The sequence below is a fragment of the Coregonus clupeaformis genome, chromosome 15 (assembly GCF_020615455.1).
Source record: "Coregonus clupeaformis isolate EN_2021a chromosome 15, ASM2061545v1, whole genome shotgun sequence".
NCBI lineage: Eukaryota > Metazoa > Chordata > Actinopteri > Salmoniformes > Salmonidae > Coregonus > Coregonus clupeaformis.
In genome coordinates, this window is record NC_059206.1 from 30474573 (window position 1) to 30500140 (window position 25568).

At 43.4% G+C, this 25568-nt stretch overlaps 1 protein-coding gene across 5 annotated transcripts in view; it reads right to left on the reverse strand.

Moving 5' to 3' along the window:
• Positions 1-16915, reverse strand: part of LOC121582635 (ceramide transfer protein) — a 67250-nt gene extending 50335 nt beyond the window's left edge. For 3 of the 5 annotated variants that reach the window (XM_041898582.2, XM_041898583.2, XM_041898581.2), the window contains exons 1-2: positions 16233-16915; positions 14755-14889 (exon numbers count right to left, since the gene is read on the reverse strand). In XM_041898582.2, the coding sequence (XP_041754516.1) occupies positions 14755-14889; positions 16233-16349 (252 nt within the window). In that variant the 5' untranslated portion in view covers positions 16350-16915. Of the gene's footprint in view, positions 1-14754; positions 14890-15560; positions 15683-16232 lie in introns of those variants that run through there. The other 2 variants (XM_041898585.2, XM_041898584.2) reach the window with 2 other exon arrangements.
• Positions 16916-25568: the final 8653 nt, after the last annotated feature.

A 25568-nucleotide genomic window follows, 5' to 3' on the forward strand; every position in this document is an offset into this window, starting at 1 on the left:
GTAGACCTACGAACAATGCTGCATATTACGGTATTATTATGCAATGTTAGTTGATTAGCTAACATTGCATAGTTGAGTAGCTGTAATATTTACATGACTACTATTTTCATGTTTGCTTTTCTTATAGGGTTGGGCAGTACCCAGATTTTTATACCGTCTCTGTACCATACCGGGGAATACGGTATTATCGAACGTGCACACAGATCAATTTAGGCAACAAGGATCTTGATCAAGGAGGGGATTGAATGTCTCTGCTGTAACTATGAAGCTTGATCTTGACATCTAGCCACGACTGCATAGCTGGAGCCCTGAGCTGGATTTAATTTATTTGACACATCTTTGATTTCATATAGTTATACTTAATTTATATTTAAGCAGTAGGGTAGCACCCACCAACCCCAGCAAAAAAAAGTATTATTTCGAAATACCCCGGTATACCGCCCAAACCTATTTTCTAGTACTGCTATGAAAAGCCATAGTGACAATAGAACATGCACCTTCTTTAAACATCAGTCCCACTGTCTAGTGGACGACCTGTTTGTGGGTGTAGCCAGGACAGCAGGCTCTCTTTCACAAACTGGTTGACCTACACACACGTCTCCCTTCTGTTCAGTTGTGTTTATGCCCTGAGCAGTCATATTTTAATAGCATTCCGCTGACAGTCTAAATCCACAGAGAGAGAGAGAGAGAGAGCGAGAGAGAGAGAGAGAGAGAGAGAGAGAGGTAATGCCCACGCTGCAGATCGACAAGGATCTGTGCTATTTGACCACTCAACCGATACACTGGCTCGAGCCTCGGATTTACCACAGACCACACATACACATTCACACACAAACCACCAGAGGGAGGGAATAAAAGCTAGACCTATACGGTTCATTTCCCACCAAATCAGTTGAATGGGTGCAGAGCAGCAGCAGAGACTGCAAACAGACTGACAGAAAGACAGAGCAGGGGTTTAAAGCATTGTCAGCCCCCTCTTTGGCTCAGTAGAGGCGGAGTGTCCCTCTGAGTTTCTAGCTCTCTTTTCCTGGGTCGTTTCTTTCTCAGTCTTCCTCTGTTTTCTCTGATTCCCTCAGGGAACACACACACACTGCTCGAGGTGCTATGATCTGAAGCGGAACCCTGTGACCTCACACACACATCTACCTCTGTGTCTTGCTGTGACATGATAACATGTATGTTAACACTGACAAGGAAGTAAAGCCACCTGCATGTCTAACCTGACTGGTGATGATCACTGAGCACTGGAGAATGACAATGTGTGTGTATATTTTGCCTGCCGAAACAGCCTAAGTCAAGCAGCAGACACCTCTTCCACTTCAGTGTGAGTGTGAGTGATTGAGTGAGTGAGTGAGTGAGTGAGAGATTGTTTATTTGGGAGTCTATTTGGGGGGGTTGGTTGGTGCATTCATTCCAGACTAAATGCAATCCGTTCAATTGAAGAGCAGTAGATAGCATTCAATCCAGTCACAATAACTTGGAACCCAATTGTCCTTCCTCATGACTCCTGACTGCCAACCATTCTCCACCGCCTGGCTGGTGGGTGTGTGTGTGTGTGTCTCATTTGACATTCTAATCAGATTGTGTCTGAGCCAGGGGGCATTTAATAATCATATAGTTGTTTTTGTTGATTGCTTATGATCAATGCCATAGAAGCTTCAGTTACGGAAAGTACACTCCCCAGGTCTGGAACATGGCCTTCATTACAGTGGAAGTTAATATTTACAGTGGTAGAGAAGGGATGAAGCTGAATAAATACAGACTGAATAGGGTGACCATTCTGACCAGCCTGGGAACAGTCACTCATTCATCCCGCTGTGTGTGTGTGGTGGCGGGCAACCACAGGGTGCATGTGACGAGTCTAGTGCAGTAGTGCCTAGGTAGAGGTAAGTTGCATGCTCGCTTACCAGGTGCTTGCATACTCTCGCTTACAGCCCGCTGCGGCCGGCTAGATCTTGTGGTGAATTGGGGAGCATCTTCATGCACAAGTCTGCCCTTGCCGGTACAAAGCCTCTCCATGACCAAGATTCCTCCTTGTCTTGAAACTCCAGGTTAACCAACAGGGGATCTTGGAGCAGCAGTGGGCCCCAGAGATTTGTCTGTACAGGTTAGTCTGATACGACAAAGGCTAGGGGAGCACACCCTGAGCGAAGTGAATGCACCGAGAGCCCTTAAATCAGACCCCTGCACGCCAGCGGCACAGGGCTATTATGGTCGCCAGCAGTTGGGACTTGAGTGGCAGCTGCTCTCGGCAGACCCCTGTGTGACTGAGCAGCCCTATTTAGGAGCCACACTGCTCACCCCATCTGGGGACAGGCCTAGAAAAGGTAGCCTAAAAATTAACCACTCACTCCTTCCTGGATAGGCTCTTTTGGACACTGACGATAGTAACGATAGACCCAATCAGAGAACAGCTCTGATTGCTGCAGAACTAAGATGCTACAACATTGATGATATTGCTGCCCTGAGTGAGACCAGGTTCCTGGATGAAGGTTCCCTGAAAGAGGAGGGAGAAGGCTACACCTTTTTCTGGAAAGGTTACCCTCCGGGTGGACATTAGCATGGTGTGGGACTGGCAATAAAGAACAGCCTCTTATCCAGCCTCACCGAAAAACCTGTCGGCATACAGTGCATTCTGAAAGTATTCAGACCCCTCGACTTTATCCACATTTTGTTACGTTATAGCCTTATTCTAAAATTGATTAAGTATTTTTTCCCCCCTCATCAATCTATAAGTATTCAGACCCTTTACTCAGTACTTTGTTGAAGCACCTTTGGCAGCGATTACAGCCTCGAGTCTTCTTGGGTATGACGCTACAAGCTTGGCACACCTGTATTTGGGGAGTTTCTCCCATTCTTCTTTGCAGATCCTCTCAAGCTCTGTCAGGTTGGATGGGGAGTGTCGCTGCACAGCTATTCTCAGGTCTCTTCAGAGATGTTCGATCGGGTTCAAGTCCGGGCTCTGGCTGGGCCACTCAAGGACATCCAGAGACTTGTCCCGAAGCCACTCCTGCGTTGTCTTGGCTGTGTGCTTAGGGTTGTTGTCCTGTTGGAAAATGAACCGTCGCCCCAGTCTGAGGTCCTGAGCGCTCTGGAGTAGGTTTACATCAAGGATCTCTATTTCATCTTTCCCTCGATCCTGACTAGTCTCCCAGTCCCTGCCGCTGAACAACATCCCCACAGCATGATGCTGCCACCACCATGCTTCACCGTAGGGATGGTGACAGGTTTCCTCCAGACGTGACGCTTGGCATTCAGGCCAAAGAGTTCAATCTTGGCAGCAGACAGTGAGGCTGATCCTTTGGAGTGGTGGTGAGTTCACGCATCCATCTTCCCACAATTGAGTTGTCTGACGAATAAATATTTATGCATCCCTGCCACAAGTTCGCCCTCTGAGAGAGCATTTAGCACTGGGGGCAATGTGGTCACATGCCACAGGGCAACTTTGAAGCCAAAAACTGTCAATAGGCTGGTGTTCCTGGCACGGAACTTGTGAAGAGGGAGGCAGTGAATTGTTACATGCTGAACTGAGAAACATACAGACTGTCTGGTTAATGCTTGAAGTTAATTTGAAAAGGTTTACAACTTGAATTCATAATGACCGGTGTTATGCTGAAAAAAGACTGCACTTATATTTGGCAGGGAAAAGTTTACATCCTGAGTACTTTAAATATTTTTTAAATAAAATGTTACTGCATATTTATTTAACTCATATACCTTTGTCTAAGTTTCATGTTTGCACAGGTTTACCACAGAAGTAAAACAAATAATAATTTAAAACATGTGTAATGCCCCCTTTCTGTTTCTATAAGGTTAAAAGCAATATTTAGTCATTTATTAACTTTGAAGGGCTCATAAAAAATTTTAAAAAATGTTTTACAGTATATCGTGATATTATATCGTTATCGTCCGGACAGTGGGAAATACCGTGATATGAATTTTTGTTCATATCGCCCACCCCTAATGTATGTATAAATATACACACATACAGTGGGGAGAACAAGTATTTGATACACTGCCGATTTTGCAGGTTTTCCTACTTACAAAGCATGTAGAGGTCTGTAATTTTTATCATAGGTACATTTCAACTGTGAGAGACGGAATCTAAAACAAAAATCCAGAAAATCACATTGTATGATTTTTAAGTAATTAATTTGCATTTTATTGCATGACATAAGTATTTGATCACCTACCAACCAGTAAGAATTCCGGCTCTCACAGACCTGTCAGTTTTTCTTTAAGAAGCCCTCCTGTTCTCCACTCATTACCTGTATTAACTGCACCTGTTTGAACTCGTTACCTGTATAAAAGAGACCTGTCCACACACTCAATCAAACAGACTCCAACCTCTCCACAATGGCCAAGACCAGAGAGCTGTGTAATAGACGTATGAGTGCTGCCAGCATTGCTCAAGAAAGCACATATACAGGGCCGTCTGAAGTTTGCCAATGAACATCTGAATGATTCAGAGGAGAACTGGGTGAAAGTGTTGTGGTCAGATGAGACCAAAATCAAGCTCTTTGGCATCAACTCAACTCGCCGTGTTTGGAGGAGGAGGAATGCTGCCTATGACCCCAAGAACACCATCCCCACCGTCAAACATGGAGGTGGAAACATTATGCTTTGGGGGTGTTTTTCTGCTAAGGGGACAGGACAACTTAACTGCATCAAAGGGACGATGGACGGGGCCATGTACCGTCAAGTCTTGGGTGAGAACCTCCTTCCCTCAGCCAGAGCATTGAAAATGGGTCGTGGATGGGTATTCCAGCATGACAATGACCCAAAACACACGGCCAAGGCAACAAAGGAGTGGCTCAAGAAGAAGCACATTAAGGTCCTGGAGTGGCCTAGCCAGTCTCCAGACCTTAATCCCATAGAAAATCTGTGGAGGGAGCTGAAGGTTCGAGTTGCCAAACATCAGCCTCCAAACCTTAATGACTTGGAGAAGATCTGCAAAGAGGAGTGGAACAAAATCCCTCCTGAGATGTGTGCAAACCTGGTGGCCAACTACAAGAACGGTCTGACCTCTGTGATTGCCAACAAGGGTTTTGCCACCAAGTACTAAGTCATGTTTTGCAGAGGGGTCAAATACTTATTTCCCTCATTAAAATGCAAATCAATTTATAAAAAATTTTGACATGCGTTTTTCTGGATTTTTTTGTTGTTATTCTGTCTCTCACTGTTCAAATAAACCTACCATTAAAATTATAGACTGATCATGTCTTTGTCAGTGGGCAAACGTACAAAATCAGCAGGGGATCAAATACTTTTTTCCCCTTACTGTGGGTGTGTGTGTGTGTGTGTATATATACATACATATACACACACACACACACACACACACACACACATATATATACACACACATATACATTTATATATAGTACCAGTCAAAAGTTTGGACACACCTACTCATTCAAGGGTTTCTCTTTATTTGTACTATTTTCTACATTGTAGAATAATAGTGAAGACATCAAAACTATGAAATAACACATATGGAATCATGTAGTAACCATAAAAGTGTTAAACAAATCCAAATATATTTGAGATTTTTCAAATAGCCACACTTTGCCTTGATGACAGCTTTGCACACTCTTGGCATTCTCGCAACCAGCTTCACCTGTAATGCATTTCCAACAGTCTTGAAGGAGTTCCCACATATGCTGAGCACTTGTTGGCTGCTTTTCCTTCACTCTGCGGTCCGACTCATCCCAAAACATCTCAATTGGGTTGAGGTCGGGGGATTGTGGAGGCCAGGTCATCTGATGAAGTACTCCATCACTCTCCTTCTTGGTCAAATAGCCCTTACACAGCCTGGAGGTGTGTTGGGTTATTGTCCTGTTGAAAAACAAATGATAGTCCCACTAAGCCCACATCAGATGGGATGGCGTATTGCTGCAGAATGCTGTAGTAGCAATGCTGGTTAAGTGTGCCTTGAATTCTAAATAAATCACAGACAGTGTCACCAGCAATGCACCCCCACACCATAACACCTCCTCCTTCTTGCTTTACGGTAGGAAATACACAGGCGGAGATCATCCGTTCACCCACACCGCGTCTCACAAAGACACAGCGGTTGGAACCAAAGATCTCCAATTTGGACTCCATACCAAAGGACAGATTTACACCGGTCTAATGGCCATTGCTCGTGTTCCTTGGCCCAAGCAAGTCTCTTCTTCTTATTGGTGTTGTCGTGACGTGACTTTAATTATTGTGATGACCATTATTTATCGAAAAATTACCTACTATGTTTAATTGTTACTAGATTAAATTAATCATGTAACAATTAACTCATTAGGAATTTGGAGCACCACGGGAAAAGTTGTTTAACGAGTTACCGTTTCCCGAATTAACTCCAAAGATATCTAGATATCTCTTATCACAGTCATTTATTAATAATTTACCTCATATCAGTCTCATTCTGAAAGTCATAGGCTCTTTAAGTCTGCACAAACCCGGGTCTTACTGATCACTCCGTACCCCACAAATTGATTTAATTATTTATTTACTAACCAATTAAAAATGATAACACAAGATACAAACACGTACACAGTATAGGTAGGGATTAGAAACTTAATACAATGAAAACGGGTCCCTAGTGGACTAACACAATATGACAATTGTTACAAAAGATGGTGAGTTAAAAAAGAGAGAGAGAAAACACATGGACCTAAACTCACAGCAATCCTAATACTTTGCCCCGAACTGCCGCCCGTTTGGGAAGAAAAGCAATGCATGTATTTAGGTGTTGGAGGTCTTCATCATGTATCTCTGTTGGACCCAGGCCTTCGTGGGAAGGGGTCGATTGGGCCTTCTCTTTCGGATGGCCTTTTAGATGTAAGGCTGAGATTGTCCACAAGAGGTCACAATGTCCTTTTTAGTTGTCTGTTTACTTTCACTCGTTCTGGAAGTGGTCTTCTGAGGACGGCTAATCAGCCGTGTCGAAGATCCCGTGGGGTGATGAGAGCAGTGTAGTAGACAATGGTTTGAAGAGAGTAACAGGATGGTCCCACTTAAATTCACCTTCTTAGATACAGTACTTAGAACAGCTACTCAGCCGTAACATTGATTGTTAGTAGACGCAACTTTGTCATCTTTACCTCATGTTGATTTTCAGGGTCAGGACCACTATGGACAAAAGCTGGAGCTTGAGGTCCGTCTAGTCTGATCTGATCATTCTTATCTCAAATCTTTTATGCACTCTGGTAAAGAGGGGCGTTTCCGTCATACTGACACGCTCTTTGAGCTCGCTCGGGCTTGGCTAGTTACGAGGCAAAAGTATCATCATCACTATGATTTTGTTAGAAAGCTCAAATCACATTCCTATCTTCACGAAAACATTGTCTTCCTCCTTGATATTTTCTACACAACGTAAAGGATGTAAACCTGATATACACAGTGTAAAAGCTCTTCAAGTCACAATGTTTTCATTATAACGGCATTATACAATTTATGACATCACACATTAATTTTCCATATTCAATTTTTCATCATTCCCAACGTTTGGATGTTGAAATATATTGTCCAAATGTTCATTGTTGGATGTTGAAGTTTTTGGGTGGCAAAAAGTCTCTGAAACAAAGGCATTCCTTTCACCATACTAGAATGCCAGAGATAGATTATCCTCCTCTCTAATTTATGGCAGTATTAAGGTGTCAAGACCGGCATAGCACCCCTGTGGTTGTTGTCAGCCATTTGCCAAGCTGATGTGAGGCCTTTGATCCTCACCCAGGGAGAGCCAGTCCCCCTCTGGTGGTTCAACCTTGGAAGGATTCTGCAAGTTTGCAACCCACCATTAATAAAAAAATGTACCACGGGATGTCCTAGTTGTGGATCATCGTTGCGGGCTCATCGTCCAGTTGTCCAGGCTGGTAGATCTAGGCAGTAACTTACACAGATGTTAACAACGCACAACACTCAGGCAATATATCATTACATTTCTTCCCCAAATGGGCGGCGTTGTGGCACTGGTGGTCATATGGGGAACTTGTTTGTGGCATACCACTTCCTTAGTGTCAAAGGAAATACAAATGTAAAGAATAAAAACAACAAAATATATACAAAATATAGTTCCCCCACCTTAATCATCTACTTGGACTCTTATTCTATGTGCGTCCATGGTCTTGGCTAAATGACTATCATGACATTTGTCTAATGTCATATCTAGGTTGATCCTACTTGAAGGTGGGTAGTTAAGGCACTCTCTAAAATGACACCCTGAATGACAAAGCTTCCATTGGTGGCACTACAGGGCTGACCTAGCGAACTCTGGGGAAGAAGCTGGGGATGTTGTGGATGGGTCACCTGATGGGGCTTTGGAATCTATTGCCAGTTTTCCGAAAATCGGGATTGCTTCCGTCCCACAGGTGATCCTAGCATAAGACCTCATTAGGTCTTCCATTGCGCGCATGCCTGTGTACATAGTAGGTGCACACGCCAAGGGCAATAAGACCAAGGATCATGGTAACAGTCAGGATACTGTCCGGTAACGTCCAAGAGCGGGTGACAGACCAATCTTTTGGCTTATAGCCTATCGGGTCAACTAAAAGTCCCTCAATCAGTACGCTAAGATCAACAGTCAGTCATCGGTCCCTCATACTGAATTTGGTTTTGAATAGCTGGTGGTAACGCAAGGGAACGTTTAGCAAAAGCGTCAGGCATTTCAATATCTGTGTCTATCCTGTCGTCAGGAAGTTGGTATAGGGCTAGGTCGTCTATGTGGGTAATCGCCCCCTCTGGTACCTTAAAAATAGTCTGATTGGGGAGGTTCAGTTGGGTGGTTGAATCATGGCGTTAGTAAGTCATAGTGGCATACGTGAATGGGGTGTTAAATCAGCCATTGATTCCCTACCACTTCCACATGCGTGGTGGTGACTCCACCTTTTACTGTTAGTTTGGCTCTACAGCATTCTTCGCTGGTGATAGGCTTAAGGCCACAAAGGCGCTCAGTGTTATCCCCGACGAAGGGTTTGCTAGGACACAAGTAATGGACGTCTTTGGTCAGAGTACACATGAACAGGTTAGGGGTGAGATAGAAATCTGGATTGTGTTCCTGATAAGCTATGACTGGATGTGTGATGATCTTCACATGGGTGTTGTCGTGCCAAAATCCTACATTTAGAACTGCTCAACCTATAGATATTCTCCAGTTCAACAACCGGCAGCGTCAGTAAAAATCCCACTTCATTTCGATTAACACCCACTTGAATGTGATGTTCTGTCGACCTTTGCTGATTCCGATTTGATAAGCAACAGGTGACAGCTTTAACACAATCTCATGTGGCCCTGTCCATTGGGGCAGGAACTTTTTCGCAAAACCCACGGGTTTGGAGTATACGACCTCAAACTCCTGGTGTGAGGCCTTTTTGTCGTAATGGGTCTTGTCACCTTCCGCACTTCTTTCCAACTGTCCTTGAGCGTACGCAAAGGTAGACTGGAGGTGGGTTCACAAGTACGTCACGTATTGATGGGCCGTGTACGCGGTGGCCACGGCGACATCTACCGGTTGGTACAGGAGATGCAGTGGAAGCGTCATTTGCCGGCCCGTCATCTCAAATGGTGTTATTCCCGTAGACCTGTTGCGTGTGGCTCTGATCGCAATCAATACCAGTGGGAGTTTGAGGTCCCAATCTTTGTGGTTGGCTGCCACATATTTCCTCAAGATTGTGACGATTGTTTGGTTGCTTCTTTCTACCCTGCCGGAGCTCCTAGGGTGGTACGCGATGTGGAGTTGGTGACATGTTTCTATGATCACCTTTTGTCCGCCGACATAAGAGGTGAAGTGCTTGACCGCCCAGACTGTCGACAGCAGTGCTTTTTCGCAGTCTGAGTACTTGTGTTCAGCAGGGTTGAGTGTTTTGCTCGCGTAAGCAACCACACGTCAGTTTTGGTCGTATTTTTGGTACAACCCAGCACTAAGGCAGTGCTCTGAGAAACCTACTTCCAAAAAGAACGTATTGTCTTGTCAGGGTGCCGCACAAAGCAGGTCTTTCAAGGAAGTCACAGCTTCGTCGTGAGTGGCAATCCCAAATGAATGGGGTGTCTTTCTGAAGAAGACGGGTCAAAGGTTTTGACAAGTCGGCATAATTTTCTATGAATTGATGTGAGTAATTACATACTCCCAAGAAGCTGCGTACCTCATGAAGGTTTGCAGACGTTTTGATGTTGCGGACTGCTTGGATTCTGGCATTGCCTTGTGCAGGAAGATGTTGAACTCTGCGGGGGAGTTCAAATACCCGAACGTGCAACGATTGAACGTGAAGAGCTTGTTCGAGAAAGAGAAAGCCAACTTGTGTTGGTCGCGAGGGTCGACTGTCACGGTCCAGAAACCATTCGCCACGTCGACAGTGGAGAAGTATTTGGCGTTTGTCACATTTGGCAACTCTTGGTCGAGCTGTGTCATAGGCCTTTGATTCTCACCCAGGGAGAGTCATGACAGTGTCCTTTAGTAGTGGTTTCTTTGCAGCAATTCGACCATGAACGCCTGATTCACACAGTCTCCTCTGAACAGTTGATGTTGAGATGTGTCTGTTACTTGAACTCTGTGAAGCATTTATTTGGGCTGCATTCTGAGGTGCAGTTAACTCTAATGAACTTATCCTCTGCAGCAGAGGTAACTCTGGGTCTTCTTTTCCTGTGGCGGTCCTCATGAGAGCCAGTTTCATCATAGCGCTTGATGGTTTTTGAGATTGCACTTCAAAGTTCTTCAACTTTTCCGGATTGACTGACCAACAGGACAATGACCCAACACACCTCCAGGCTGTGTAAGGGCAATTTTTTGGTTACTGCATGATTCCATATGTGTCATTTCATAGTTTTGATGTCTTCACTATTATTCTACAATGTAGAAAATAGTAAAAATAAAGAAAAACCCTGGAATGAGTCGGTGTGTCCAAACTTTTCACTGGTAGTGTGTGTGTGTATATCTAATATATACACTGCTCAAAAAAATAAAGGGAACACTAAAATAACACATCCTAGATCTGAATGAATGAAATAATAGTTTACATAGTTGAATGTGTTGACAACAAAATCACACAAAAATTATCAATGGAAATCAAATTTATCAACCCATGGAGGTCTGGATTTGGAGTCACAATCAAAATTAAGGTGGAAAACCACACTACAGGCCGATCCAACTTTGATGTAATGTCCTTAAAGCAAGTCAAAATGGAGGCTCAGTAGTGTGTGTGGCCTCCACGTGCCTGTATGACCTCCCTACAACACCTGGGCATGCTCCTGATGAGGTGGCGGATGGTCTCCTGAGGGATCTCCTCAATGACCTGGACTAAAGCATCCACCAACTCCTGGACAGTCTGTGGATGGAGCGAGACATGATGTCCCAGATGTGCTCAATTGGATTCAGGTCTGGGGAATGGGCGGCCAGTCCATAGCATCAATGCCTTCCTCTTGCAGGAACTGCTGACACACTCCAGCCACATGAGGTCTAGCATTGTCTTGCATTAGGAGGAACCCAGGGCCAACCGCACCAGCATATGGTCTCACAAGGGGTCTGAGGATCTCATCTCGGTACCTAATGGCAGTCAGGCTACCTCTGGCGAGCACATGGAGGGCTGTGCGGCCCCTCAAAGAAATGCCACCCCACACCATGACTGACCCACCGCCAAACCGGTCATGCTGGAGGATGTTGCAGGCAGCAGAACGTTCTCCACGGCGTCTCCAGACTCTGTCACGTCTGTCACATGTGCTCAGTGTGAACCTGCTTTCATCTGTGAAGAGCACAGGGTGCCAGTGGCGAATTTGCCAATCTTGGTGTTCTCTGGCAAAAACCAAACGTCCTGCACGGTGTTGGGCTGTAAGCACAACCCCCACCTGTGGACGTCAGGCCCTCATACCACCCTCACGGAGTCTGTTTCTAACCTTTTGAGCAGACACATGCACATTTGTGGCCTGCTGGAGGTCATTTTGCAGGGCTCTGGCAGTGCTCCTCCTGCTCCTCCTTGCACATGGGCGGAGGTAGCGGTCCTGCTGCTGGGTTGTTGCCCTCCTACGGCCTCCTCCACGTCTCCTGATGTACTGGCCTGTCTCCTGGTAGCGCCTTCATGCTCTGGACACTACGCTGACAGACACAGCAAACCTTCTTGCCACAGCTCGCATTGATGTGCCATCCTGGATGAGCTGCACTACCTGAGCCACTTGTGTGGGTTGTAGACTCCGTCTCATGCTACCACTAGAGTGAAAGCACCGCTAGCATTCAAAAGTGACCAAAACATCAGCCAGGAAGCATAGGAACTGAGAAGTGGTCTGTGGTCACCACCTGCAAAACCAGTCCTTTATTGGGGGTGTCTTGCTAATTGCCTATAATTTCCACCTGTTGTCTATTCCATTTGCACAACAGCATGTGAAATTTATTGTCAATCAGTGTTGCTTCCTAAGTGGACAGTTTGATTTCACAGAAGTGTGATTGACTTGGAGTTACATTGTGTTGTTTAAGTGTTCCCTTTATTTTTTTGAGCAGTATATATATATATATATATATAAATAAATACATATAAAATACAGTGGATGCCTAAGCCAATATATGCATGCAATGCCTTGATGCATTTTGTGCTCAAATCTCCGACAGCTGAACCGTGAGGTGGACAATTGTTTTAGGAAAGTAAAAACCAATAAAACAGGCTATAAAGTTTTGCATATGCTACAGATCGAAACAAGGAATAGTGTTTTTGTAATGAGTTATAGGCTGTTTTTAAGGACACAAAAATGTGGCTCCTTTCCCTCGTTTATTGATGGTGCTGGCTGCGTGGGTGGCCGGCCTAATGGATTAAGCACACAATGCATATGGATGACCAGTACATTTCTCAAATGGAAGATTTTAATTTATCTGACCAGTCACTTGCCCGGTGCCAAATTTTACTAACTGAAACCCTGGTATGTGTGTGTTAGTCAATAACAGACCTGTGGTCAACACTGAAAAAGTGTGAAAAGTGTGATAAGCAATGGCACACAAAACACAAGACTAAAGACACATGGATACAGTTGTGTGCTTTTGTGTGTGTGTGTGTGTATACACAGGAGGATATGATAACGTGCTTGTCAAACCGCAGTTCAATGATTACAGTCCAGGGATGATTGACAGGGTTCAAAGCCCTGAGGAACCTGTCTTCAACATTAATCAGTTACCATGAGAACCTGACCTTTGAACCCAACCTTTGTCATTCATTACATTATCCTCCTTATTGTCAGTGAATGACATAACTGGATTGGTCAAATCTATGATAGCTTTCACCTAGCCTTGATCTTATACTGTTAGATCAGTGATTACTTCAAGGAAGGAAGGATCAGCCCCCCAGGATTACGCAGGAATTTGATGTGATATTTGTGGGCAAAACGTTTGATTTTGCTGCAGCAATTCTGACATCGTGCATGGCAGTATGTGATGATTTTGTCCAATTTGTCACAAAAATGCCCTGACAATGGAAAAAGTTTGTTGATGTGTAGCTTTATTGAACCATATTATTTGGGGGGTGATGAGTTGAAATTGCAATCCCCTTTTGTACTGCGGCAATGGGTCAGTTATATGCGATAATATTGCAACGATTTTACAGTTTTATGCAGAAATAGTACAGTGAATGGTCAAATTTGCAAGCCCTCGCATAATATGCAGGTAATTGTTGATTTTGCAAACAAAATTGCCATCGCAGAATCCTGGAGAGACTGATGGATAGATGCATTGTGAAAGAATCTGAGTAGGGCTGAGTAGAGCCAAAGTTGATCCCCAGCTCAGAATGTTGTGTTAAAACCAGCAGTCACCTGACGAGCTACTTACCCTCCAGCACTAAGACTCAATCAGGAGTTCCGTGTTGTTGTAAACAGTTTATTATGCTCTCATCTCTAATTTCTCAGTTGCTTATAAGGAGGGCACATTTTGGATCCAATGCATCGCTCAGAGTTAATGTAAAATGGATATCCATGTCAATAGTTGATCCCTCTCTAGCTTGTTACACTGTCCATAAAATATCACTTCCAAATCTTTCACATATCCATTCATTCAACTGGAGTAAGAAATTAATAAGCGCTCAGAAGTATGTGCTGGAGCTTGATATTGGCACAGCACCTAGACAAGACGCGAGACAAGACACTGTCGTAGGTTTGAGATTGGTTGTCTACTCACAGAGAGGACAGCTTTGCTGACACACAGGAACCCTCTACAGTCGCTCTCTCTCATCATTACGTTTTGGACACAAACTTAAAGGGTCAATCAGCAGTTGCTACATCCATTTTTGGACTTATTGAAATTATTTATATGTACCCATTGATTCTTGAAGAATTGTCAGAACCCAAAATATAAGCTTTTTTTACTCCAATGTTTGTAAACAAAGTAAATGTAAACAAACACTGTAAAGCCTCAAAACATGGTTTAAACTATAATGTTGATATCATGGATGGTCAGTCCTTGCATCCATAGCCCTGTCTATGAATTTTAGAGTGGTTACATTTCTCCAGCCCCATCACTCAGCTTTTTACCGAAACAGTGGCAGGGAATATGCTTTGTTATTGTTTCAACTGCTGATTGGCCCTATAAGCATCTATAAAGTAGTACAGTAACATAGTATAGTAGTCTACTCAATAGTATTTTGCAGTCTACTCAGTGATGACAGCCTTGCTGAGACAGGGACCCTCTGCAGCCGAACTCTCTCTCAACGTAAAGTTTTTGACTTACAGTCTAACATCTATAAAGCAGTAGTCCTATAGTAACATAGTACAGTATATAGTGAAGTGTAGTCTACTCACAGTGATGACAGCCTTGCTGAGACACAGTGACCCTCTGCAGCCAAACTCTCTCTCGTCCTGAGACTTGTAGTAGCTCAAGGTGTTGTTCTTCAGAACCACCCAGCGATCCTGCCAGCCATGGATGTAGTTGGTCCACTGAAGGAGAGGAAAGGGAATGCAAATTAAAGTTACTTAGCTATGAGGGAGGGAGGAATTCACAGTGGTCTTGTTATAATGAGGATGCACACGATAGTCGAACACAATATACCTTTTTTTCCCCTATGTAATGACACATTGTTGGCACAAGTTGGCTACAGCAGAAACAGACAATAATTCAAGCAATCTGAAAAAGCTAAATGAGACAGATTGGATGACAACAACAACAACCATTTCAATCACACAATGGGTAGTTGATGAAACACTAGGAAGGTAGAGTCATATGATTAAGGTAAAGTAATGTAAAGTTTAAGGTCACTGGCTTAGTCTATAACTTCTACATTCATATCCATTTGTTAACTACTGTTTTGATGCAATATTCTACTGTGGCATTAATCTGAGGTAACAATATGTGGCAAGCAAGCACTCAATGCTGTATGACAACAACAGTTAACTAGGTAAAGAGAAAACCCATTCATCCATCTAAAACTAATTTATCACATGTACAGGGCTTACTATGATAATGCAGGTGAGTTTAGCATGATTATGATGTGCAATAATCTCTCAACATGCTTGGGTTGGCAAGTCAGGCCACATAAATATAATGATCGTTCTATTTCTATGGTCAGACAGACTTTAGAATGGCAACCCACACAGCAATAACTGCTTACCTAGGTAATATTCTGCTTGCTAAGGCCTAAAGTTAGAGAGCTACAGTTTTGTTAAAGGCTTTCAGAAACCCCCAACCAGAAGCCACGGTCAAGTAAAGATGGGCCAGCTGTCAGCTAGTGTATGTGGCTGGTTTGGTTACCGTTAGCTAGTTTGAAATTTAAAAATAAACCAAAACAGCTTGCGCGCTTTGGTTCTTGTTCCCAACAATTACAGGCCTGACACTTTGTCAACCAACAATATCGTTTAATTAGCCCATATCCCTACAGTAGGCCTATAGGCTATGTATACTATTGGCTGGCACGACCTGGGAGGAAGGTAATTGCGGGTTATAGCCAGATCAGGGCTCTACACTTACCTTTTTTATTAGGAGCACGTGTGCACCCAAATTGGAAAATGTAGGCGCACACAAAGACATTTGGGAGCACAAAGGTAATAAAGCTAAAATATTTTTTTAAATTCTAGGCGCACTGGTGCTCCTAAATAACAATTCCATGTCGCACAGCAAAATATGTAGGCGCATATGCGAGTAAAATGGTCGCACTGTAGAGCCCTGCATATGGCTAGCTAGCTGTCTCTATATACCCATCTCAACCACTCAGAGCTAGCTAGCTACGGTAGTTAACGTTAGCTAACTAGCTAACTTAAGCCAGACTTCACGTCAGGTCAGTTACCTTGCTGAGGATTCCACTGAACTCGGCGATTCCAACAACAGGCTGCCCGACTCCCGATTCCGCGGTCTCCAAATCTTCATCGGAACCCGAAGAATTCCAGCTCTGGTTATCCGACATTGTTGGTGTTGTCTAGCTAACTAGCTAGCTAGCAAGCGAACGTTAGCTGACAGTCGAGCTAAATTAATACAAAAAACTAGCTAAAGAAAGTCAACAAAATTACAGAGCGCGCAATATCATCCGTGTTAGGAAATACACATCTACTACCTATATCAAATTAGCTAGTTATGTCCTAAAAGTATTAGTATTAGCTAGTGTTTGTCCAAATTGACTCTTCACCTGGAGGGCTCAGTTTGGCTCACTAGCCTGTAACGTTAGATAAGCTTTAACGATAGCGGACTGGCTAGTCAGGTAGGAACTAGCAATGAATGAATCGCACCCGCCCCTTTCTGTTTTCTTCTAGCGGCAAACCTTCCATCCAGCTTGAAATACTCAACACACTAGCAGCTAGTTCAAATAAAGAATAACACTACTAACTGACTTGGTAAGTGTAATAAAATCCCCTATTTACTACGACGAAAACGTCTTTATATCAGTAAATATTTGTCTTTCTAGCGCGTCTAAAAGCTCTTAACCTAACGCCATATTCACGTCTGTCAGATTCTAGAGTGGAGCGCGTGCTAGTACTTGAGTGGAAGGGGCGCTGGCTGCTCGGGTGACGTCACTAAATCCATTCCCAAAAAAGCAAGTAAACCCTCCTTGCTCTACTACATATACGGTAAGTAGTACTACATAAACAGTAAGTAGCATGGCATGTCATATCAATGATTACATGTACATTCTTTCTCTTTGACAAGAGATCACTGATGACATAGTCTGTAAGGAACAGTACACCACTATTTACTGATTCCAGTGCATTAGTGTGTTTATGTTTCAGTAACAACCCATTAGAACAGTCCCACTGAGGAAAACTACACCTAACTGTATAATACCTGTGTTGTCATATAAAACAGACACTGTGCCATGAGTGGCAAATCAGTGATTTATGTGGGCCCAGGAATGATGACACACACACACACACACACACACAAATAGCCTAGCCACCAACAACATCCCTGACTCAATTCTTAAAGCCCTCCCTCTAACCGTCAATTACATAACCAAAGCCCACTAAAATCCCAAGTTCTTTTATCTTTTTAGCGCACCCCCTCCCTCTCTGCCCCTGCCTTCCCTCCGTCCTTCTTTCCCTCCCTCGCTCTACCAGTCATATTGGTAAGAACATATGCTCTGACTCACAGGAAAGCCAGAGCTTTAAGTATAAATCACAGTCATGTGATATTCCATACTCAGTTGAGCGGCTCTACCTGTCACAAACACGCCTGTGTGATATTCCTCATTCCCTCATCTCCTCCAGTCCCAATCCATTTGGTGGCCTACACAAATCAAATCAAATTGTATTTGTCACATGCTTCGTAAACAACAGGTGTAGACTAACAGTGAAAAGCTTACTGACAGGCCCTTCCCAACAATACAGAGAAAGAAAATAGATGAATAATAGACAAGTAAAACACCTAATAATAAAAATAACAATAAATACACAGTATATACAGTGAGAGAAAAAAGTATTTGATCCCCTGCTGATTTTTTACGTTTGCCCACTGACAAAGACATGATCAGTCTATAATTTTAAATGTATGTGTATTTGAACAGTGAGAGACAGAATAACAACAAAACAATCCAGAAAAATGCATGTCAAAAATGTTATAAATTGATTTGCATTTTAATGAGGGAAATAAGTATTTGACCCCTCTGCAAAACATGACAGTACTTGGTGGCAAAACCCTTGTTGGCAATCACAGAGGTCAGACGTTTCTTGTAGTTGGCCACCAGGTTTGCACACATCTCAGGAGGGATTTTGTCCCACTCCTCTTTGCAGATCTTCTCCAAGTCATTAAGGTTTCGAGGCTAACGTTTGGCAACTCGAACCTTCAGCTCCCTCCACAGATTTTCTATGGGATTAAGGTCTGGAGACTGGCTAGGCCACTCCAGGACCTTAATGTGCTTCTTCTTGAGCCACTCCTTTGTTGCCTTGGCCATGTGTTTTGGGTCATTGTCATGCTGGAATACCCATCCACGACCCATTTTCAATTCCCTGGCTGAGGGAAGGAGGTTCTCACCCAAGATTTGACGGTCCATCGTCCCTTTGATGCGGTGATGTTGTCCTGTCCCCTTAGCAGAAAAACACCCCCAAAGCATAATGTTTCCACTTCCATGTTTGACGGTGGGGATGGTGTTCTTGGGGTCATAGGCAGCATTCCTCCTCCTACAAACACGGCGAGTTGAGTTGATGGCAAAGAGCTCGATTTTGGTCTTATCTGACCACAACACTTTCACCCAGTTCTCCTCTGAATCATTCAGATGTTCATTGGCAAACTTCAGACGGCCCTGTACATGTGCTTTCTTGAGCAGGGGGACCTTGCGGGCGCTGCAGGATTTCAGTCCTTCACGGCGTAGTGTGTTACCAATTATTTTCTTGGTGACTATGGTCCCAGCTGCCTTGAGATCATTGACAAGATCCTCCTGTGTAGTTCTGGGCTGATTCCTCACCGTTCTCATGATCATTGCAACTCCACGAGGTGAGATCTGGCATGGAGCCCCAGGCCGAGGGAGATTGACAGTCCTTTTGTGTTTCTTCCATTTGCGAATAATCGCACCAATTGTTGTCACCTTCTCACCAAGCTGCTTGGCGATGGTCTTGTAGCCCATTCCAGCCTTGTGTAGGTCTACAATCTTGTCCCTGACATCCTTGGAGAGCTCTTTGGTCTTGGCCATGGTGGAGAGTTTGGAATCTGATTGATTGATTACTTCTGTGGGCAGGTGTCTTTTATACAGGTAACAAACAGAGATTAGGAGCACTCCCTTTAAGAGTGTGCTCCTAATCTCAGCTCGTTACCTGTATAAAAGACACCTGGGAGCCAGAAATCTTTCTGATTGAGAGGGGGTCAAATACTTATTTCCCTCATTAAAATGCAAATCAATTTATAACATTTTTGACATGCGTTTTTCTGGATTTTTTTGTTGTTATTCTGTCTCTCACTGTTCAAATAAACCTACCATTAAAATTATAGACTGATCATTTCTTTGTCAGTGGGCAAACGTACACAATCAGCAGGGGATCAAATACTTTTTTCCCTCACTGTACACAGGGCACCAGTACAGAGCCAATGAGCAGGGAAACGAGGTAATTGAGGTAGATACAGTATGTACCCTGAACAAAAATATAAACACAGCATATAACAATTTCAAAGACTTTACTGAGTTACAGTTCATATAAAGAAATCAGTCAATTTAAATACATTTATTAGGCCCTAATCTATGGATTTCAAATTGACATTTTACATTTTAGTCATTTAGCAGACGCTCTTATCCAGAACAATGACTGGGAATACAGATATGCATCTGTTGGTCACAGATATCTTAAAAAAAAAAAAGGTAAGGGCGTGGATTAGAAAACCAGTCAGTATCTAATGTGCAGCGCGACACATCTCCTTTGCATACAGATGATCTGGATGTTGATTGTGGCCTGTGGAATGTCGTCCCACTCCTCATCAATGACTGTGCAAAGTTGCTGAATATTGGCTGGAACTGGAACACGCTGTCGTACACGTCAATCCAGAGCATCCCAAATATGCTCAATGGGTGACATCTCTGGTGAGTATGCAGGCCATGGAAGAACTGGGACATTTTCAGCTTCCAGAAATTGTGTATAGATCCTTGCGACATGGGGCCATGCATTATCATGCTGAAACATGAGGTGATGGCGGCGGATGAATGGCACGACAATGGGCCTCAGGATCTCATCACGGTATCTCTGTGCATTCAAATTGCCATCGATAAAATGCAATTGTGTTCGTTGTCCGTAGCTTATGCCTGCCCATACCATAACCCAAATGCCACTATGGGGCACTCTGTTCACAACGTTGACATCAGCAAACCGCTCGGTGCAGTTCAAACCGGGATTAATCCGCGAAGAGCATACTTCTCCAGCGTGCCAGTGGCCATCGAAGGTGAGCATTTGCCCACTGAAGTTGGTTAGGATGTCGAACTGCAGTCAGGTCAAGACCCTGGTGAGGATGATGAGCACGCAGATGAGCTTCTCTGACACTGTTTCTGACAGTTTGTGCAGAAATTCTTTGGTTGTGCAAACCCACAGTTTCATCAGCTGTCCGGGTGGCTGGTCTCAGACGATCCCACAGGTGAAGAAGCCGGATGTGGAGGTCCTGGGCTGGCGTGGTTACATGTGGTCTGCGGTTGTGAGGCCGGTAGGACGTACTGCCAAATTCTCTAAAACGACGTTGGAGGTGGCTTATGGTAGAGAAATTAACATTACATTCTCTGGCAACAGCTCTGGTGGGCATTCCTGCAGTCTGCCTGTCAATTGCACGTTCCCTCAAAACTTGAGACATCTGTGGCATTGTGTTGTGTGACAAAACTGCACATTTAGAGTGGCCTTTTATTGTCCCCAGCACAAGGTGCACCTTTGTAATGATCATGCTGTTTAATCAGCTTCTTGAGGGAAAACCGCTCCTCTACTAGTGGGTCACCATGTGGCTGTGTCATGGGTTCTATGGCTCTGACTTGGAGCTCAGTGCGATCATGAGACCTGTGAGAGTAAACCACAAGACCTCCAGCCATTAGTTGAACGCATACACACACACACACACACACACACACACACACACACACACACACACACACACACACACACACACACACACACACACACACACACACACACACACAACACACACACACCTCTGTTAACCAAACAACAATACCAGCCCTCTTCCCTCTCAAGCAGCAGATTACCTTCAGCTCTGTGGATTCCAGGCATAATTTAGCATTATTTAGCAATGTTAGCTCTGGGCTTTGCACAAACTTTAAGGGTGACTGTGACCAACCAGTTATTAGTTTACTGAGCCAAAACTTTGGCCTTTATGTGGGAACACTAGTCTTTGGGTCTCACTCAGGGAGTTTACTGAACCAGTGCTAGCAATGTTATGCAGTGCCAATGCCAGCAAGTAAAACAAACTCTGTATGGGGAGGGTGGGAAGATGAAGTGAATGTGTCTGGATTTGGGACTGACCGTGTACATCTGTATACTGTAGCTGTAGGCTTATATTGTGTTGCTGGGTCACTCCTAACTTCCTCTTTAGATTACCCAGTCAATAACAGGTTTCCTCTCAGAGGTGTCTGAAAACATTGCCGTATATAGAGACAGTATATGAGGACATTATGTAAGGGGATTGTGTGGGGATTAAAAACGCTTGTGTAGTTGGCAAACCCCTGCACCCTGGCAAAAACAGGCTATATAATACACAAATATACCTACACTCCCGTTCAAAAGTTTGGGGTCACTTAGAAATGTCCTTGTTTTTGAAAGAAAAGCAATTTTTCTGTCCATTAAAATAACATCAAATTGATCAGAAATACAGTGTAGACATTGTTAATGTTGTAAATGGCTATTGTAGCTGGAAATGGCTTCTTTTTTTTAATTGAATATCTACATAGCCGTACAGAGGCCCGTTATCAGCAACCATCAGTCCTGTGATCCAATGGCACGTTGTGTTTGCTAATCCAAGTTTATCATTTTAAAAGGCTAATTGATCATTAGAAAATCATTTTGCAATTATGTTAGCACAGCTGAAAACTGTTGTGCTCATTTAAAGAAGCAATAAAACTGGGCTTCTTGAGACTAGTTGAATATCTGGAGCATCAGCAATTGTGGGTTCGATTACAGAATCAAAATGGCCAGAAACAAATAACTTTCTTCTGAAACGCATCAGTCTATTCTTGTTCTTAGAAATGAATGCTATTCCATGTGAGAAATTGCCAAGAAACTGAAGATCTCGTACAACGTTGTGTCCTACTCCCTTCACAGAACAGCGCAAACTGGCTCTAACCAGAATAGAAAAAGGAGTGGGAGGCCCCGTTGCACAACTGAGCAAGAGGATAAATACATTAGAGTGTCTAGTTTGAGAAACAGACGCCTCACAGGTCCTCAACTGGCAGCTTCATTAAATAGTACCCGCAAAACACCAGTCTCAACATCAACAGTGAAGAGGCGACTCCGGAATGCTGACCTAGGCAGAGTTGCAAAGAAAAAGCCATATCTCAGACTGGCCAATGAAAATAAAAGATTAAGATGGGCAAAAGAACACAGACACTGGACTTTTTCTTTGTAACTCTGCCTTAGTCAGCATTCCGGAGTCGCCTCTTCACTGTTGATGTTGAGATTGGTGTTTTGCGGGTACTATTTAATGAAGCTGCCAGTTGAGGACCTGTGAGGCGTCTGTTTCTCAAACTAGACACTCTAATGTATTTATCCTCTTGCTCAGTTGTGCAACGGGGCCTCCCACTCTTTTTTCTATTCTGGTTAGAGCCAGTTTGCGCTGTTCTGTGAAGGGAGTAGGACACAGCGTTGTACGAGATCTTCAGTTTCTTGGCAATTTCTCGCAATGAATAGCATTCATTTCTAAGAACAAGAATAGACTGATGCGTTTCAGAAGAAAGTTATTTGTTTCTGGCCATTTTGATTCTGTATTCGAACCCACAATTGCTGATGCTCCAGATACTCAACTAGTCTCAAGAAGCCCAGTTGTATTGCTTCTTTAATCAGCACAACAGTTTTCAGCTGTGCTAACATAATTGCAAAATGGTTTTTTAATGATCAATTAGCCTTTTAAAATGATAAACTTGGATTAGCAAACACAACGTGCCATTGGAACACAGGACTGATGGTTGCTGATAATGGGCCTCTGTACGCCTATGTAGATATTCCATAAAAAATCAGCCGTTTCCAGCTACAATAGCCATTTACAACATTAACAATGTCTACACTGTATTTCTGATCAATTTGATGTTATTTTAATGGACAGAAAAATATGCTTTTCTTTCTAAAACAAGGACATTTCTAAGTGACCCCAAACTTTTGAACGGTAGTGTACATTACAGCATGTACAGTAGTAGGCCGATATAATTAGCTCCATTCCTTCCTGTTAGTCAGCCTTTAGAGGCTCAGTCTGTCTGTCTGCTTATTGGGAGCATATGTCACTCAGAAGGCCAGGATTTGCTCTAATCTTTAGAGAGAGTGGGAGGGAGAGAGGGGGAAAGACAGGGGGCGACAGAGAGACAGTGGTGGAAAAAGTACCCCATTTTCATACTTTAATTAAAGTAAAGATACCTTAATAGAAAATTACTCAAGTAAAAGTGAAAGTCAGCCAGTAAAATACTACTTGAGTAAAAGTCTAAAAGTATTTGGTTGTAAATATACTTAAGTATCAAAAGTAAAGGTAATTGTTAAAATATACTTACGTTTCAAAAGTAAAAGTAAAAGTATTAATAATAAAACATTATTTATATTAAGCAAACCAGACGCCACCATTTTAATTTATTTTTTAATTTAGGGATAGCCAGGGGCACACTCCAACACTCAGATGTAATTTACAAACAAAGCACCTGTGTTTAGTGAGTCCGTCAGATTAGAGGCAGTAGGGATGACAAGGGATGTTCTCTTGATAAGTGCATGATTTTGATCGTTTTCCTGTCCTGCTAAGCATTCAAAATGTAACAAGTACTTTTGGGTGTCAGGGGAAATGTATGGAGTAAAAAGTACATTATTTTCTTTAAGAATGTAGTGAAGTAAAAGTTTAAAAATATAAATAGTAAAGTACAGAGACCCCAAAAAGCTACTTAAGTAGTACTTTAAAGTATTTTTATTTAAGTACTTTACACCACTGCAGAGAGAGAGGAGGAGACAGAGAGATAGGAGGGGAGGGAAAGATAGAGACAGAGTGCAGGCCAGGATGTATATTTGCAATCCCAAAACAATTTTCAGTCCATAGTTGAAGAGTTGAGGAGTAACACATTACCTCGCCTCACCTCAAATTCTGAGGTCAGGTCTAGTTGTTGTGCCACTACAAATCCTCCCCAAAATCTTTCCACATCTCATAATACATTTACATTTTACATTTTAGTCACTTAGCAGACGCTCTTATCCAGAGCGACTTACAGTTAGTGAGTGCATACATCATTTTTTTTATTTTTCATACTGGCCCCCCGTGGGAATCGAACCCACAACCCTGGCGTTGCAGACACCATGCTATATCAACTGAGCTACATCCCTGCAGGCCATTCCCTCCCCTACCCTGGACGACGCTGGGCCAATTGTGCGCCGCCCCATGGGTCTCCCGGTTGCGGCCGGCTACGACAGAGCCTGGATAATAGCCTGGATAATACTGATAGTGTAGCCAAAGGGAGTGCTTGTAAATGGGCTGTTGTTTAATATTAGAGTGGAAGAGATTAAGGATCTGATTAAATCACCATGAGATGCAAAACAGCCTGGACTCCCTGGCGTTGTTATTCAGTTATGGGCTGTGAGTCAACGGCTGGGAGTCAAGAGACAGCAGGTTGATTCAGTCACATCCTGCTCATATTGCATATTCCTCATTTGCTGGCTGTTGGGCCCAGTGTGTGTGTATATATTATTGGAGCTCAGTAAGGTACAACAGCTGTGGCAGCTGTATAGACACACTGACAGGATGACGTCACTGAGCTGACTGACTTGGCAAGACTGAGAGGGACACATTCAAATCTTGTCACACTGTGTGTGTGTTTGTATGTGCGTTGTGTGGCCTCATGACCCAATTTGATGACACCAAATGTTACCTAATCAGAATCACTGGCAGGGAGAAGAAACAGTTGGGATAACCTATGTTTACATAACAGACCACACTGAATAAGAGCACTTCAAACGTTCTTCTCATTTTAATTCATAGCTTTATTTAGCTACAGTACTGGTACAGATGATCTACCATATCATATTTGATAATTCAACTGGATTAGCTACATAATTATTTTGCCATGATCTGCCTACTTTCTATTCAAATGAAGTGGAAATTCCCTTTCCTTAAATTCTCAATTGATCATTTACATTTTATTTGACACAGCAGTAATATACAGCAACCTACAACAACCCCATCTTCAGCAACCTACCCCCTTCCCCCTCTTTTCCCGCTTGCTCCTGCATTTTTCAGGTCCTGTGTTTACCTCTCTCTCTCTCTCTCTCTGTTTGCTGACGATGACAGGCTCTGTCTGTCGGCCTCATTCATCCTCATCACACACATGCACACACAAACACTTATTTCATCTTTTGGCAACGAACAGGTGACAAGACAAACGGAGTGGACGGTTGGTCAGACAGGGGACAAGTACAGAATTTCCCTGGGGAGTGAGGTGAGCATAGAGGGACAGGTGTGTGTGTGAGGAGAGAGGCAGAGG